The sequence below is a fragment of the Myotis brandtii genome, unplaced genomic scaffold, assembly GCF_000412655.1.
Source record: "Myotis brandtii unplaced genomic scaffold, ASM41265v1 scaffold122, whole genome shotgun sequence".
NCBI classification, from domain to species: domain Eukaryota; kingdom Metazoa; phylum Chordata; class Mammalia; order Chiroptera; family Vespertilionidae; genus Myotis; species Myotis brandtii.
In genome coordinates, this window is record NW_005354255.1 from 1,124,117 (window position 1) to 1,140,492 (window position 16,376).

The 16,376-nt window shown below is 55.3% G+C and overlaps 1 protein-coding gene across 3 annotated transcripts in view; it reads right to left on the reverse strand.

Annotated features, from left to right (window-relative positions):
- The window catches only part of NFIC (nuclear factor I/C (CCAAT-binding transcription factor)), a 64,147-nt gene that overhangs the window by 15,115 nt on the left and 32,656 nt on the right, over positions 1–16,376 (reverse strand). For all 3 annotated transcript variants that reach the window (XM_014533624.1, XM_014533616.1, XM_014533618.1), the window contains exons 3-6: positions 6,393–6,464; positions 2,386–2,460; positions 1,508–1,631; positions 788–912 (exon numbers count right to left, since the gene is read on the reverse strand). In XM_014533624.1, coding sequence (XP_014389110.1) covers positions 788–912; positions 1,508–1,631; positions 2,386–2,460; positions 6,393–6,464 — 396 coding nt within the window. The remainder of the gene's footprint in view (positions 1–787; positions 913–1,507; positions 1,632–2,385; positions 2,461–6,392; positions 6,465–16,376) is intronic.

Sequence of the window (16,376 nt, forward strand, 5' to 3'; positions counted from 1 at the left end):
GCCTGTGAGCCACTTTGCACACCGTTTCCTGAGAGTCACAGATGCTGGCCCACTGGAGAAAACCTTAAGGTGAAAGGGATTCTTTAGAGGAGAATCTTGGTGGAGATAGAGTCCCCCCAAAAGGGAACTCTTTGGAGAAAGCACTTGGGGAGACGTTATGTAAACAAAGAATCCCCAGGAGCCAGCGCTCAACAGAAAAGAGACTATGGAACTGCTGACCCTATAAAATAGGAACCACATGAGAGCGAGCCTGTAGAGGTCCCTGTGAAGACAGAAGAGCAACGGAACGAAACCACCCTGAAAAACAGCGCTGAGAAGAGAGACCTGGAATCACCCGGGGAAGATCCCCATGGAGGTGGGAGTCTCTTAAATACAGGACTTCACCGAGGACCCCAGTGAGAAGGGATCCTACATCTCAGGACCCCCTAGATGAGGTCTATGGCAGACGCCTAGAGGAAATACCCTGTTGATCAGAATCGTTAGAGTCAATTCTATAGATCAGGAACCCCACAAAGACTGGTCCCTGAAGGGCAGAGAGCAGGACAGTCGGGCGTGGGAGAGACTCCCTCTACCCCCGCCGGCCTGAGCGGAACCAAAAAGCTCCGGGAATTTGAGCCCGGACTTGACTTCCAGCTGCGCGCAGCCGCGTGACTACAATTCCCGGGAGGCCTCACGGATCCAGGCCCGCTTCCCGCTCCCTGGCAAGCAAGTAGTGCCTGCCGGAATACGTAGTCCCCGCCGCGTAACCCCGACCGGAAGGCCGTCTCCACACCGCCGCCAGCCCCACCTCCTTCCATGTCCTCCGTCCAGTTTCGGCTGCTACTCGTGGGAGAGCTGGGCGAGGTGTAGTAATCGCCGCCGGGGCTGGTGTCTACGTCTTCCTCCATCGAGCCCGATTTGTGCCGCTTGCTCCTAAGGGGCAAGGGAAGAAGAGCGCAGGCCGGTTACCACGGAGACGCGGGCGGAGGCGACGGGCTTTGTAACTTCCGGTCCTTAGGGGGGCGGGGTGAGGAGGGTGCTCTCGCGAGATCTCAAAGAAACCCCAGACTTTCAGCCAGTTATGGTAACACCTGTGTCAACCTGCCTATTGCTTAGATGCGACACTTGGGGCCACACTGCAGGAAGCTAGCAGAGGGTGACTAAAGCCCTGAGGCCTGGCTGGTGACTTGGCCTGCTGTCGTCCTCTGAACAACCGGTAGGACTGTGATCCCATTTTACAGAGGAGGACACAGAGGCCAAATAGATGCGACCAGTCATGGTCACACAGCACATGTCGGCAGGAAGCGGTGTCTTCATTGCCATGGAGTCTCAAGGTCTGGGCCTGTAGGACTCAAGCCCAGAGTGGGATGTCAGGGGAAGGATGCACTTGGGTTTTGAAGGATGAGTAGGCATTTCCCAAGTAGACCATGAGCGCAGGCATTCCAAGGAGAGGAATGAATCAGCTGGGGCCAGCTCACAGTGGGCGAGGGGTCATGAAATGCCCAGAGATGGGGACCCAGGCACATACCCACTGGAGGAAGTGCTGGGTAGCGTTCTTCTCATGCCGGTGCTGGCTGGATTCAGGTCATATGCCAGGTGCCCCTGAAGCTCACCCAGCGAGAAGTTAGGTCCCGTTCCAGTCACCACAGGTGCTGCAGAGAGTGACAGGGAGGGGAATGAGGGAGGGAGCAATGTCCAGGACTGCAATTTGCCCTGGAGGGGTGGGGAGAGCCCCTTCCCAAACTGGCCTGGTTCTTAATTTGGCCAGGACTGGCTTTGTTCAATAGACTTAAAAAAAAAACTTAAAAAAAACCCACCCAAGGCCATCAAGAGAAGCCAAGGCTGTGCTGTGAGGCAGAGGCATAGCCAGGGCTGGAGACCAAGCACTCCCAGAGGCTGGAGATCAGCACTCCCAGAGGCTGATCTGGATGGGAAGATGGTGGTCAGGGTTAAGCAAAACTCCCTGGGGTGGAATTCAAATGGGGGTGTCTGAGAGAGTGGGGTGAGTCCCCAGTAAGTTCATAGGGAACGCAAGGGGGCAGGAAGCAAAATGGGGGGGGGTGGGACTCCAGGAAAGAGAGATGCTGGGAAGAAGGTTCTTCAGCCCCTCCCCCCAGCATATGGATTCTGTTTCCTGGGGAGGAGCATGTCACCCTGACCTTGGGCTCTGGGAAGGGCCTGGATACTGCCCTTCCTAGGAACCTTGGCTTGTGACTAGGTAGCTGGAGAGGACAAGGGAGAGAAGAGGGGGTGATGGGGTCCTTCCTCTTCCCTGAGTCCCTACCCTCTCCCTGAGATGCTTTCCCTCTTGGAGCCTCCATCCTGAAGTCCCTCTACTCTCCATCGCCCCTCCCTCTGTGAGCCCCGCCCCTGTCCGGGGCCCAGCCCAGGCGGGTGGATACTCACTCCGGGACACTTGGATGAGCTCGGTGACACTGAACACACCAGAGGTGACAAAGCTCTCCTGGAAGTCGGTTGTGTCTGGAAAAGGGAGGGAATGGGTGTCAGTGTGTCTGTGTCCCTCCTCAACACCCCAGCGCTGCCCAGACTCGGGGCTGGACCCAGCCTGGGTAGTCACCCCCTCTCCTCCTGCAGCCCTACAGTGGTGGGGCTACCAACTAGGCCACTCCAGCCAGGTGGAGAGTCCCTCTGCCCTTACACAGCTGGAGGGGACATTGTTGTCTTAATATCTGCACCCAGTTTCCCCTTCTCCAGGTGGGCCCCATAACCAGCCTCCTCTTCATTCGGGGCTCCCCAAGCTGCAGCAGGTTGCAAGCAGAGGCCGGACCCCGGTTCAAATCTCGGCTCAGTCACCCCCTCGGTGGTGATCTTGGGCAAATCCCTTCCCCTCTATGCTCCCTAATCTTGAAAATGGGGACCATATACCCTGTTGTCTGGGTGGTTGAGAGCTGTGGACCAAACTACCCAGGAGGGGCAGGCTTGCTTTCTTTGTATCAATCATCACCCCAGGCAATGCTGTCCTTCAGTCTCTCTCTCCCTCCAGACTGGGGGCTTCACAAAGGCAGGGATTTCTCTGCCCAGGCCCCGCCCTGTCCCTAGCCAGAGCCTGGCAAAAAGGCTCAGACCACAGGCTGAATAGAGGGTCCACAGGCACAAGTGAAAATCCTGCGTCCCCAGAACCACTCCCACCTAAGGTCAGAGGAAGAGAACTCTGCTCTCTGGGCTGGGCTGGTTTGCACACAGATGTTCACAGCAGCACGACGCATGACCGCCCAAACTGGGAGCAACTCAGTGCCCACTGATGGATGGATGGATAAACACAACCGTGGCCCATCCAGACAACAGGATGTTTTTCAGCTATAAAAAGGTTGAAGCACCGACACTCGCTACCATGTGGATGAACGTTGAAAACATGATGCTCAGTGCGAGAAGCCAGACACAAAAGGCCACATAAGCAGTGACTGGATTTGTGTAAAATGTCCAGAGCAGGCAAATCCACAGGGACAGAGTGAGTTCGTGGTTGCCAGGGACTGGGGGTGGGGTGGGGAGTGACTGTTAAGGGGGAATGAAGTGTCTTTTGAGGTGATGGAATGTTCTGGAACTAGAGAGTGGTGATGGTGGCACAACATTGTGAATGTACTTAATGCCCCTGAATTTTACATTGTAATCAGGTTAAAATGATAACATTTATCTTCGGTGTAGTTTATCACAATAGAAAAAATGTTAACATCACTAAGTCCAGCGTGAGGTATGTCGGGCAGGGGCAGGGCGGGCAGGGTGAGGAAGCTCCGGGGAAGGGGACCTATCTGACTCACAGGCTCAGAGAAAGCCGCACGGAGAGGGCAGCATTTTACCGAGACCCTGGGGTACCTGCCGGTGGAAAACGGGACTACGTGCGTTCAAATGCGGATGCCAAGAACAGCAGTGCGTGGCACAGGGTGACTGCCCTGCACGTGTTGGCCACTCCGGTTGGGACGATCATAGATGTGATGTTTCACCACCTCCCTGGGGGCCACCAAGTTCCTGGTGGCAAGAATGGCCCGTGCAAAGGCCCTGGGGTTGGAATGCACTTGGCAAGGTGGAGGCCAACAGGGCTGGAGTGAAAGGAGCTTTCGAATCCTTTCCATTCTTCAGGGCTCTGCTCCCAGCCCTGCTTCTGGGAGAGTGGTCAGAAAGGGTGTGGGGTGGGCAGGCAGGAATCTCTAGGCCGTGTGTGTGTGTGTGTGTGTGTGTGTGTGTGTGAGAGAGAGAGTATGTGTGAGTGTGTGTGTGTGTGTGTATGTATGTGTATGTGTGAGTGTGTGTGAGTGTGTGTGTGAGTGTGTGTGTGTGTGTGTATGTATGTGTATGTGTGAGTGTGTGTGTGTGAGTGTGTGTGTATGTGTGTGTGTGAGTGTGTGTGTGTGTGTGTGTGAGTGTGTGTGTGTGAGTGAGTGTGTGTGTGTGTGAGTGAGTGTGTGTGAGTGTGTGTGTATGTGTGTGTGTGAGTGTGTGTGTGTGTGTGTGTGAGTGTGTGTGTGTGAGTGAGTGTGTGTGTGTGTGAGTGAGTGTGTGTGAGTGTGTGTGTATGTGTGTGTGTGAGTGTGTGTGTGTGTGTGTGTGAGTGTGTGTGTGTGTGCGTGTGTGAGTGTGTGTGTATGTGTGTATGTGTGAGTGTGTGTGTGCGTATGTGTGAGTGTGTGTGAGTGTGTGTGTGTGAGTGAGTGTGTGTGTGTGTGAGTGTGCTGGGCGCAGTTCTTCCGGCCCCCACGGGACAGCACCAGCTGCAGGGAGCTCACCACGGTGCTGTTCTCCTGCGGTCCAACATCCTGGACAGCCCAGGAGCCCCAGCCTTCCTGATGACAAGCTCTGTGCCCACCATTCATTGAGCACCTGTCATCTTCCCAGGCTCATGCTGGGAAGCACAGGGTCACCACATCCCAGGAAGGACAGGGCGGTGGACCCCCAGTGTCCAGGGCAAGTGGCCATAGCTGTTTCCTGCCCACCCAACTGGCCAGCTGGTGTCGGCAGGCCCCCTGCCCTCCCCGCGCCGGGGTTTCCTGTTTGTCCAGCACTCGCCCAGCTCCATCTCCAGGGGACTCCCTGGCGGGTGGAAAGGAAGTGATTTCCTCCGCCAGACGCTGGAGCTCCTCAGGGGACCAGGCCAAAGTGTGCAGCTGCCCAGCCTCCTTGAACGTCTGAGTCAGAAGGAGGTTCCGGGGTCTCAGGAGGCCAAGGAGGACTCTGGTCACAGATGGCCCGTGAGGAGCGGCCTGGGGGCCTGGGAACCTCCTTGAACCAGCCAGCCTCTGCGGGCATGGCTGGGCCGGTGCCTCCAACAGGATGCCCTCACATACTGGCCTCCCTCCCTTCCTTCTTTCCTTCTTCCCTCCCTCCCTCCCTCCTTCCCTCCCTTCTCATCTCTCCAGTTTCTTTTTTTCTCTCTGCTTCATACCTGCCTTCCTCCTTCCTTTCTCTCTACAAATATTTATTGAGTCACTGACTGTGTACCAGGTATTATTCTAGGCACTGAGGACACAATAGTAATCAAGATAGACAAAAACCTCTGCTCGAGTGATGTCCCATTAGGGGAGGAAGCAAACACATATGCAGTCACTAACTTCCTCGGAGGGAATAAAACAGAGGGTGGTGATCAGAGTGGCCGAGGCTGCTGGAGCTGAGGGCCCTTTGAGGGGTGCATTTGAGCGGAGGCCTGGAAGATCTGGAGAAAGCGGGAGAGCGGATAGCTGTCCAGGCAGGGCTCACAGCACATGCCAAGGCCCTGAGTCGGGATCATGCCTTGCATGTTGGGAGAACGAGGAGGAGCCCCATGTAGCTGGAACAGAGCAAGTGAGTAGAGTGAGCGAGGGGGAGAGAGGGAGGAGGGGAGAGCAGGGAGGGGTCGGGTGGGGTGGGGTGGGGGCCTTGTGGGAAGGCCTTGGGCTCACCCTCCACCCAAAGTGGGAGCCCTGGAGGGCTTTGGGCAGAGGAGGGTGGGACCTAACTCAGGTGCTCACAGGCGCCCTCTGGCCACTTTGGAGAGAACAGACTGTGGGATTTGGAATTGGGGGCGGGCAGGGGGAGGGCAGGGCAGAAGCAGCTTCCAAATCCTTCTATTCTTCAGGGCTCTGCTCCCAGCCCTGCTTCAGGCAAATTCTCCCACTTTCCACCTCCCAACATAGAACTGACTCTCCTATTTATTGTTAAATATCCCCTGGGAATGCGGGTGCCCTAGGGCCTCTCTCCGGGGCTGAGTGAGTGCCTTAACCTCTCTGAGCCTCAGTTTCCTTACTTGCAAAATGGAACCACCCAGCAGCTGCCCCATTGCGTAGCTGTGAGGAACGAACCATTCGCGTGCGTCAGGCACACACACGGAGCCACCAGAGCACGCGAGGGGGGTGCTCGGAAAATGATCCCCATGTTAAATATGAGGACGGGCCACGCCCACCACCCCTCGCCTGCCCCAGACTCACCCAGCGTGATGGGCTTGCTGTCCTCCTGGTCAGAGCCTATCCCGGCCCGGGGACTGCCGCTCTGCTCCGCATCTGCCAGGAGAGGAAGGAGTTGGTGATACAGGCCGGGCCCTGAACGTTTGAGGCCCCGGGGTCTTTGCTTGGCCCCTCCCTTGGCTGCTGCCCCAGGGGGTCATGGGTGTCTGGCCGGGCACCTGCAGGCATCAGCACCGGTGCCGGGGCTCTCGGTGCAGCCAGGTGCTGGAATTGGCCTCACAGGGCGAGAAGCCATGTGCAGGGGCCGACGCAGTGGGGGGTTACAGCTCTTCCCCTGAGCCTCAGTCTCCTCGTTTGTGAAACAGGGGAGCTCATTTAATCTTGCCTCGGTCCTAGGAGCTTACAGATGGGGAAACTGAGGCCAGAAAGATGAGTTCTTGAACCCTGGGGCCCACTCCTCTCGGCCTCTGCCCTTCAAGTCCTAAGGGCTCAGCCCTTGGTCTCGGGGTGCTACTCAGCGTCTCCAGAGAGGGGGCCGAGGGGCATCCCTCTGCAGCGGCAATGCCCCCACCCGCTGCCTGGCTTGCGGGCTACCTCCCGCCCCAGCACTCGCCCATCCATCTTATCTAAAAATAGTCAGGCTCCTTGGCGGACGGGTGCAGCGGGCAGACGCTGAGCTCAGCGTTATCGGCTCCGGTGGCCTGGATGAAGGGTGATCACGCCAGCTCCCTCTGCAGCCCCACACCCACCCAGGACCCAGGCTGAGAGGGGCCCAGGGCCCAGCCCAGCTGCACAGAACCCAGGACCCACCCATTTGTCTTTCAGGTCGAACAGAAAGGTGCTGGGAATCACAATCAAATGCCAGAGAGAGAGACTCGGCCCCCCATACCCGCTGCCCCTGCCACACCCAGAGCTGAGAGCAATCGCTGTGTGACCGTAGGCCAGTCACCTACTTCTCTGAGCTGCAGACTTCTCCTCTTTCAAATGGGTGTGAGCATCGCCCAGCCTGACTGGGTTGCCAGGAGGTGACAAGGGGATAATACATATGAAGTGCTTGGGCATACATGGTAATGTCCTCATTATTATTATCACTAGAGGCCCGATGCACGAAAATTCGTGCAAGGGTAGGCCTTCCTTCCCCCGGCTGCCGGCACCGGCTTTCCTCTGGCACCCAGGACCTGGGCTGGCTTCCCTCGGGCGCCCACAGGCACCCGGGACCCGGTTGGCTTCCCTCCGGCCCCAGCTTTGTCAGGAAGGACATCCGGAAGGACGTCTGGCCTAATTAGCATATTACCCTTTTATTATTATAGATTATTTTTAAAATCCCTAAGATGACTGCAGATATTGCTGTTCCCATTTTATATGCTCCCTCAAATCCTTAAGATAGCCACAAAGCTGGCATTGTTACTGTACCCATTTTATAGGCAAGGAAAACAGGGTTAAAATGATGAAAAGGTCCCCACCCCACAGCACTTGTGCTCTGTGATGAGGGTCACAGTTGAGCCTGGAGCAATGTGGGGGTCAGGGGCGTTGTTAAAAATCCTTGTAACATTGGACTCCCCCCAAAACTCAATTAATAGCTTACTGTTGACCAGAAACCCTACTGATAACATACACAGTCTGACACATACTTTGTCTGTTATATGTAGGATAGACTGCATTGTTACGATAAAGTAAGCTAGAGAAAAGGTTGTTCAAAAAGCATAAGGAACAGAAAACACATTTACAGTATTTACTGAAAAAAATTCCACGTAGACGTGGATCCATGCTCTTCAAGCCCATGTTGTTCAAGGGTCAACTGTGTTTCTTCCTTCGTCTGGGCAGGTGGCCAGACATCCAACACTGCGCGTGCGCCATCTGGCTTCTGGGATCAGCCGCCGAGTTCCCATCCGTCTGGGAGCCTCCGAGGAGGTGTGGTCGTGGCGAGGTCACTTCCCCTCTCGGGGCCTCTGTTCCCTCGGTGTTGTCATGGAGATAATAATAACGCGGATACTTCCTAAAACAGTCACGCGCTCCTGCTGTTCGCCTGGCACTGTGCTAGCGGCTTTGCACACGTTGTGTGTGGTACACCTACTGGCTGCCAAGATGGAGGGCGCCACAAACCGCACAGGAGGGGCCTGTGCGGGCCCCGTGCCTCAGTTTCCCATCCTGGAGTGGGTGGATGGGGGCAGCTCCTTCTTGACTTGGCTTTGCAGCCCCAGCCGTGGCCGACTGGGCTGGGCATGGCTGGGCAGCGGCCGAGGGGAGTGTGCTTCCAGGTTGGGCAGCCAGCAGCCCCTCGGAGCTGGCCAGTCCCGCTTGGATGGCCCCACGGCTGGGCACGGTGGCCACTCCATTGGGAAGTGCCCAGCCCGGGCACTCATCCGCCGGGCTCTAGGCCTCGGGCACGGGACCCTCTTCCAGAACTGGTGCCCACAGGGACTCAGCAGGCAGCAGTGCCTGGCTGACGCTCCGGAACGGGCGTGTTTCCTGAGCACCGCCTCTGTGCTTGTGGCTTTGGAACCAGGCGGACCAGGCTGTGGGCCTCAGAAGCAATGCTGCCTCTCTCTCTGAGCCTTACTCTCTTCATCTGTGAAATGGGCACAACCCCGGCACCTCCCCTGAAGGCTGTTTATCGGGGAAAAGGTGATGATGCTACAATGAAGTGCCCGAAACAAAGGCTGGTGTGCAGTAAGTGCTGCATCAAACGGAGGAGGAGCCTCATTACTATTATTACCAGCTTTGTTATTTGTGCCTTGGTGGCTCTGTATCCATTACAAGCGACTGCACTAGGCTATGGCTGGCTCTAGCTGGAGCCTTGTCTCATTGTTCATCCGCTCTGGGACCGCAGGCCAGCCACACCACCTCTTTGAGCCTTGGTTTCCTCATCTGTAAAATGGGCAAAATAATAACCCCACCTCCCCGGGTTTGGTGAGTCACCCAGTTAGCTAATATGAAGTGTAAAACAGTTGCCATCCAATTGCCAATCAATACATGGTAAGTTTGGGGACAGATTATAAACGATACCGTGTTTTTAATTTTTGTTTCTAATTGTTCACTGCTAGCATTTAGAGGTGCGATTGGATTTTTTGTGTGCATCCTGTATTTTGCAGCCTTGCTGAACCTACTTCTTAGTTCTAAAAGCTTTATTTTTTTTAATTCCTTGGGATTTTCTATGTAGACCATGATGTCCTTTGCAAATAAAATAGAAACAGTTTTATTTCTTCCTTTCCAATCTGTAGGCCTCTGATTTCCTTTTCGTGCCTTATTGCACTGGCTAGGATCTCCAGAGCAATGTTAAAGAGCAGCGGGCAGCAGTCCGCCTCGCTCCTGAGCGTCAGGAACTCGCTCACGCCCTCACCACTAAGCCTGACGTTAGCTGTGGGTTTCTGCAGATCCCTTTGTTGGGTTGAAGAAGATCTCTTCCTTCTCCATCGTCCTGGGAAATATTTTTTAATTTAAATACGTGTAATTTCTTAATAATATGATGATGTACTTATTTGCTATCTCATTAAAATATTTTTACATTTAACTTTCAGATTGCAGTTAAGAGCATAGCATAAACTTTCACCATTTCTCAGTGTACAGCTCATTACCTACATCCACAATGTTGTATAACCGTCCCCGCCATCCGTCTCCAGAACTTTCTCATTTTCCCAAACGGATGCTCTGTCTCCATTAAACACTAACCACCCCCCCACCCCGCCCCCAGCCCCTGGCTCTTACCATCTACCTTCTGTGTTGATGACTTCGACTCCCCTAGAGACCCCGTATGCGTGGAATCACGCAGTATCTGTCCTTCCGTGCCTGGTTTATCTCACTGAGCGTAATGCTCTCAGTCCCATTCACGTTGTAGCCTGTGTCAGAATCTCCTTCCTTTTTATGATGCCATCTTCTTTCTAATCATCTCTGAAACCTCAGAACAGTTCTCCCCCACCTGCTGACCGCTTGCCTGTCATCTGGGTCAGCTTCGAGAGCTGTCTAGGAGGTGAGCCACTAGCCACATGCGACTTTGCATTTAAATGAAATGAACTGAAATGAAATTTTCAGGACACCAGTTGCACTGGTTGCCTTTCAATCCTCCACAGCCACACATACCAGCTGGGACCGTGCTGAACACGCCGGCGTCACTGCCGGCTCTGCTGGGCGGAGCTGCCCTGGATGTTCCCTGGACAATCGGGGGAGGAGAGGCACAGCGAGCTCCTCCTCCTCCACGTACTTAGACACCCAGCCCTGAAATGCATCGTCCTCCCGTCTCCACAGATGCACCCGCAGCAGATAACGCTAGAGGCTGGCTCCTGCCCCAGCCCCAGCCTCCAAGCGGGCAGCTTCCAGTGCCAAGTTCTCACCGTGCTCAGAGCTTCCTGGTGCCGTCCAATTCAATCCGCGCCATCGATGGAGTTGGTAAACTGAGGCCCAGCTCAGAGAGTCGGGTTCCCAAAGGTGGTATCAGAAGCTGTCTGCCTAGCCTAGAGGTTCTGAACTGGGGTGATTCTGGCCCCCAGGGCTGTGCTTGTCACAATGGGGTGCTCCTGGCATCGAGTGAGCGGGGGCCAGGGATGCGGCTCAGCACCCCACAGTGTCCAGGACAGCCCCCCACAGAGTGACCGGCCCGTATCTCAGCAGGGCCAAGGAGGGGCCCCTTGTCTAGATCCGTCCATCCTCAGTGGGGGCAAAAATTGGTTCTTGGGGGTGGTATAAGAGGATTAGAGAATGTTGCTCTTTTGATGTATAGAATATAAATATATGTATAGATATAGATACACTACATAAATAGGTGTAATCATATCTATTTAATAGATATTAAAATTTCGTGGGGTGAAGTGATTCGGGAAAAAAATGTCGAAAAGGCTCTGTAGGGGGAGGTGCTAATGGAAAAAAAGGTCAAATCCATTTGTACAGGGTTGTAAACAAGGAAAAGAAGGTGGGACAGAAAGCGTGTGTGACCAGCCAGGCCTAAACACGTTCCCTCCGGCCCTTTGCTGTGTGCTCCGGGCAAGTCCTTTATGCCTCTGCGCCTGTGTCCTCATCCGTGAATCGGAGCTAAACTGCACGGCCGTTTACCTCTCTCCTGTGACACTCAGTGTGTCCTGGGCACCAAGTGCTCGGAGGACACAGCAGTGACCCACACGGACAAAGTCCCTGCCCTGGTGGCGCTGACGTCCCTAACGGGGGAGCAACAGGCCATGAACAAGTCACCACAGACACCAGGAGGACGATTTCAGGCTCTGCCAAGTGCAAGGGAGGCCACGCAGCCCTGGCACATGAGGGGCTGAGACCAGCTCCTGGGAAAGTTGACAAGGTCACTCCTTTTCAGACGGTACATCCGACAGTCACACTTAGCCGTCATCCCTAGACCAGCGGTTCTCAACCTGGGGGTCGCGACCCCTTTGGGGGTCGAATGACCCTTTCACAGGGGTCGCCTAAATACATCCTGCGTATCAGATATTTACATTATGATTCATAACAGTAGCAAAATTACAGTTATGAAGTAGCAACGAAAATAATTTTATGGCTGGGGGGTCACCACAACATGAGGCACTGTATTAAAGGGTCGCGGCGTTAGGAAGGTTGAGAACCACTGCTCTAGCCTGCGAGGCTCCAAGTGTCGCTTCCATGGACTCATTTAAACTTCAAAACTCCCGCAGAAGAGACGTGATGATCGCGCCCATATTCCAGAAGAGAAGACGGCTACACCGACTCCCTGCAGCTGCCCTTGCCGGAGGCCGACAGCCCCGCTCACCCTCACAGCAAGGAAAACGGACGCAGCAGCCTGGTTCTGGTTGCTCCTCTCGGAAAAACATAACAATGAACATCTTATCGAACTTTAACATTGCTTGTTCGTGACCTTTCTCCTGACCTTGTCGACCCCGCCCCGCACCCGTTTTCTGCAGTCCCCTCGTTCAATCTGGCTCAGAACGTACTCTGAATAGCATGAGGACAACGTGGACGGACAGGCTGTAAGAACCAAGGCAGGACGGCGGAAGCTGGTGAGCCGAAGTTTATGCTGTTGGCAGCTGAGCTGGGGAATGCCTGTGGGGGTCCCCCCGCGGACGGCGGAAGCTGGTGAGCTGAAGTTTATGCTGTCGGCAGCTGAGCTGGGGAATGCCTGTGGGGGTCCCCCCGAGATGTGAATACACATCCCCTGAGCATGGGGGTCCCTGGTCGAAAGGCATCGCTGCGGAGTTCTCGGGGCCGGTGTGGGCCTTCCAGAGCCTGTCAGACGCACTGGGGTCGTGAGGAAGAGGCGGCAGGTCACAGACTCATCTGAACGTGGGGCATCTTCTGGAAGCGACAGCTGTGCCCCAAATCCTGGGATCGAGTCCCAGCTCTGGCACAGCCTGGCGTGGGAACGTGGACTACTCGGGTCTCTCTCCCCTCTGAGCCTCGGTTTTCCCTATCTGTAAAGTGGGCATGATCAACTGTTCCCTGACTTTATGGGTTTGACTCAAACCGTTTGAGGATTTTAGAGCCCAAGGAGGAGAGGGGCCAACCACAGACCAGGGGATAAAATCTGTTTGGGGGAGAGCATTTTGCCAAACTCACAAGTTAAGCGATTTTGTCCCTCCTCTGCTCACAGCCTTCCAGGGCTCCCACCTCCCTCGGAGTAAGAGTCCCAGTCCTCCCCGTGGCTCACAAGGCCCGGCGTGATCTGCCCTCAGCCCGTCCCCGCCCTCCCCTCCTCCCTCTCTCCCCCTTGTTCACTCGGCTCCAGTCACACAGGCCTCCCCGCCGTTCCTCCACACTCCGCTCGGGGTCCTGCCCGAGGACCTTAGCACGGGCTGTTCCCTCTGCGCGGGACACTGTTCCCTCAGTATCCACCTGGCTCCTGCTCCCCCCTCATTCTGGAACCTTCCTCCAAGATGTCCTTAGAAAGACACACAGGCTCCCTGCACCAGGCACGGAGCACAGCCACGCGCACGCGCGCTAGTGTGAGTGAGAGCCCGGCCCTCGGCAGCAGCTGTATTTCAAGTGACATCCTCGTTTGGCTGGGGCCCAGGCCCGTGGGGGTGCTCATGTGCAGCTGGAATGTCACCGCCCCCTGCAGCCTTCTGCTCGAACAAACACATGCTCACGGCGACAATAGAAATGTAACCTGGATCCCGCTGATGGGACTGTACTGGCTGTTCTTTCCTGTCCGTGGCCACGAGCCCAACTGTGGTCGGTCCCAGCCCATGACGGAGGCCCTGCCGTGGCCTCTGCTGCTGCCCTCCTGCCCTGGAGCACCTGCCCCCTGCGCACCTGACCACTGCTCTCATCCCGGTGGCTAAAACTTCCAGTTCGTAGCTGGGAGATCAAGGTGCCACCGGCATTCATGTCACAGATGTTTACTGACCAGCTACTGCTTGCCAGGCATCGGGAAAATGGCAGAGAGCCAAGGGAGGAGAGACAGACAGGAAAAGAACAAACAGGAGAAGGCTGAGATAATTTCAGACGTTTCTCCGTTCCACAGAGGCAGTGAAACTGGGTGAGGGGACAGAGAGAGGCTCTGGGGGTGGCTTTCAAAATAGAAGTCAGGCAGAACCTCTCTGAGGAGGTGACGTTAGTGCGGAGGACTGAGGAATGGACAGAAGCCAGCCATGGGCAGAGCTGGGGCAGATGGTGTCGCAAGTGCAAAGGTCCTGGGGCAGGAATAAACATGGGATGTTTGAAGAACATGGTGAGCAAAGGGGATCAAAGAGGAGAGAAGCTGGGCCATCAGGGCCACGTGGGCTGCGGTGAGAAGCTTGGGTGTTATTCTCAAGCACGATGAGGAGTGACAGGACGTGACTTGTGTTATATTTTTAAATGCCTGGCTATGAGGATGTGGAGAAAGTGGAACCCTCATGTACTATTGGTGGGCATGGAGAATGGTGCGACCACTGTGGGAAACAGCTTGGAGGTTGCTCAAAAACTTAAACATTGAGCCCTGGCCGGGTAGCTCAGTTGGTTAGAGCCTCATCCCAATATGTTAAGGTTATGGGTTCGATCCCCAGTCAGGGCATATACAAGAATCAATGATGTGCATGCGTAAGTGGAACAACAAATCGATGTCTCTCTCTCTCTCTCAAAACCAAATACATAAAATAAAATAAAACACTTAAAGTTAGACATAGAATTTCCCTATGACCCAACTATTCCATGCCTATGTACAAACGCCAAAGAATTGAAAGCAGGGACTCAAACAGGTATTTGCACACCTATATTCATAGCAGCATTTTTCACAACAGCCAGAAGTTTGAAGCAACCCAAGTGTCCATCGACAGATGAGTGGATAAACACAATGAGGTCCATCCAGACAGTGGAATATTATTCAGCCTTAAAAAGGAAGGACATTCTGACACCTGCTACAAGGTGGATGAACCTGGAGGACACTGGGCTCAGTGACATAGCCGGACACAAAAGGACAGATACTGTGTGATTCCACTCCCAGGAGGTCCCTAGGGGAGTCACATTCACAGATCCATAGGGAAGTAGACGGTGGGAGCCAGGGGCTGGGAGAGGCGGGTGGAGAGGTAGTGTTTAATGGGGACAGAATTTCAGTTTAGGAAAATGAGAAAGTTCTGAGGATGTATGGTGGGGACAGTTGCACAAGGTGAATGTATTCAACGTCACTGAACTATACACTTAAAAGTGGTTAAGCTGGTGAATTATATATATATTTTACCAAAATACACACACACACACACACACACACACACACACACACACACACACACAGTCTCTGGCTGTTGAGTGAATTCTGGATTCTTGGGTGCTGGGAGGGCTCGGAGGAGGTGTGGGCAGCGTCCCAGCCAGCATAAGAACCTGGCCCCGGGTTTAATCTTTGGGATGTAGAAAGCACAGGACTTGCTGAAACGATAATTACACGTATCTAAAACCTGGCAGGATGCAGGGGAGCCTAGCGTTCCCACTGGGGCCCAGCGGCTTGTCTGCTGGGCCAGCACCGGCTGCCATGGAGAGCTCACCTGGTTTCTTTTCCAGCCTTCGCGGCCTTCCAAGTGTAGCTGGCTTTGCTGGGCTGCCACGTCGCCTCCCAGCGCCAGCCAGCTGGAGAGAGAGCCAAAGCCAGGCCCTGGAATTCCCAGCTCCCCGTGTCACCAGCCATTTTTAAACATTCACCCGCGAAGGTTCACCGTGCTTTGTCCTGGAAGGCCTCTGTACACGTGACCTGGCCTTCCTCCTCTCGCCGCACTCCTCCGGCACCTTCCCTGCCCCTCTCCCGCTCAGGCAAACTCTAGCCACCGTTCCGGGCTCATTTAACATCTTTTCCGGAACACCCTCCCTCGGCCCCCTTTCCAAACCTTTGTCCTAGTCCCCATCACACTGGACTGAGTTTGGGTCTATAACTGTATGAAAGTCCAAACCCTTCCCCGGAGCCCACACGGCCCTGTATGACCTGCTCCTCACCAGCTCCTTCTCCCCCGCTTGCTCCCTCTGCGGCTCCTCACTGTTCCTCCGGCACACCGGGCACGGCCCTGCCCCAGGGCCTTTGCACATGCTGTTCCTCTACCTGGCATGCCTTTCCTGCAGATGCCTGTCCGGCTCACTCCCTCACTTATTCAGGCATCTGCTCAAACGTGGTTTATGTGTCCACAGGGCCAGACCCTGGATCTGAGCTCCACGTTGGAGACGTTCGGTAATTGACCTCCTCGTGTCCCTCCCCAGAAAGTTGAGAGCAGGTTCCGCGCATGCCCAGCTGTCACCAAGCGCTGGTGTCCCTGAGCCTCCACCCCCATCCGACCCCAGTGTCTGTGCAAACCCAGGCCCAAGGGGAAGCCGTGGTTCTTTCATTCATCACGTGCACTGACCGCCCGTGTGTGCCAGGCCCTGTGCTAGGCTCCGGGGCACAGCCAGCACAGACAGACACAAGTCCTGCCCCGAGGCTCACAGGCCTGGGTCTCCCCCAACCCTGGGGAGGCCAGAGCGGAGCCGCGCATGCAGGCCTGGGCCGCTGCCCAAAGCCCAGCACCGAAATGCCCGGGGGGCAAGGAGCTTCCTGGAGACACGCATCCTGCCGGCAGCAGCAGCAGCGAGGCCCGGGCAGCC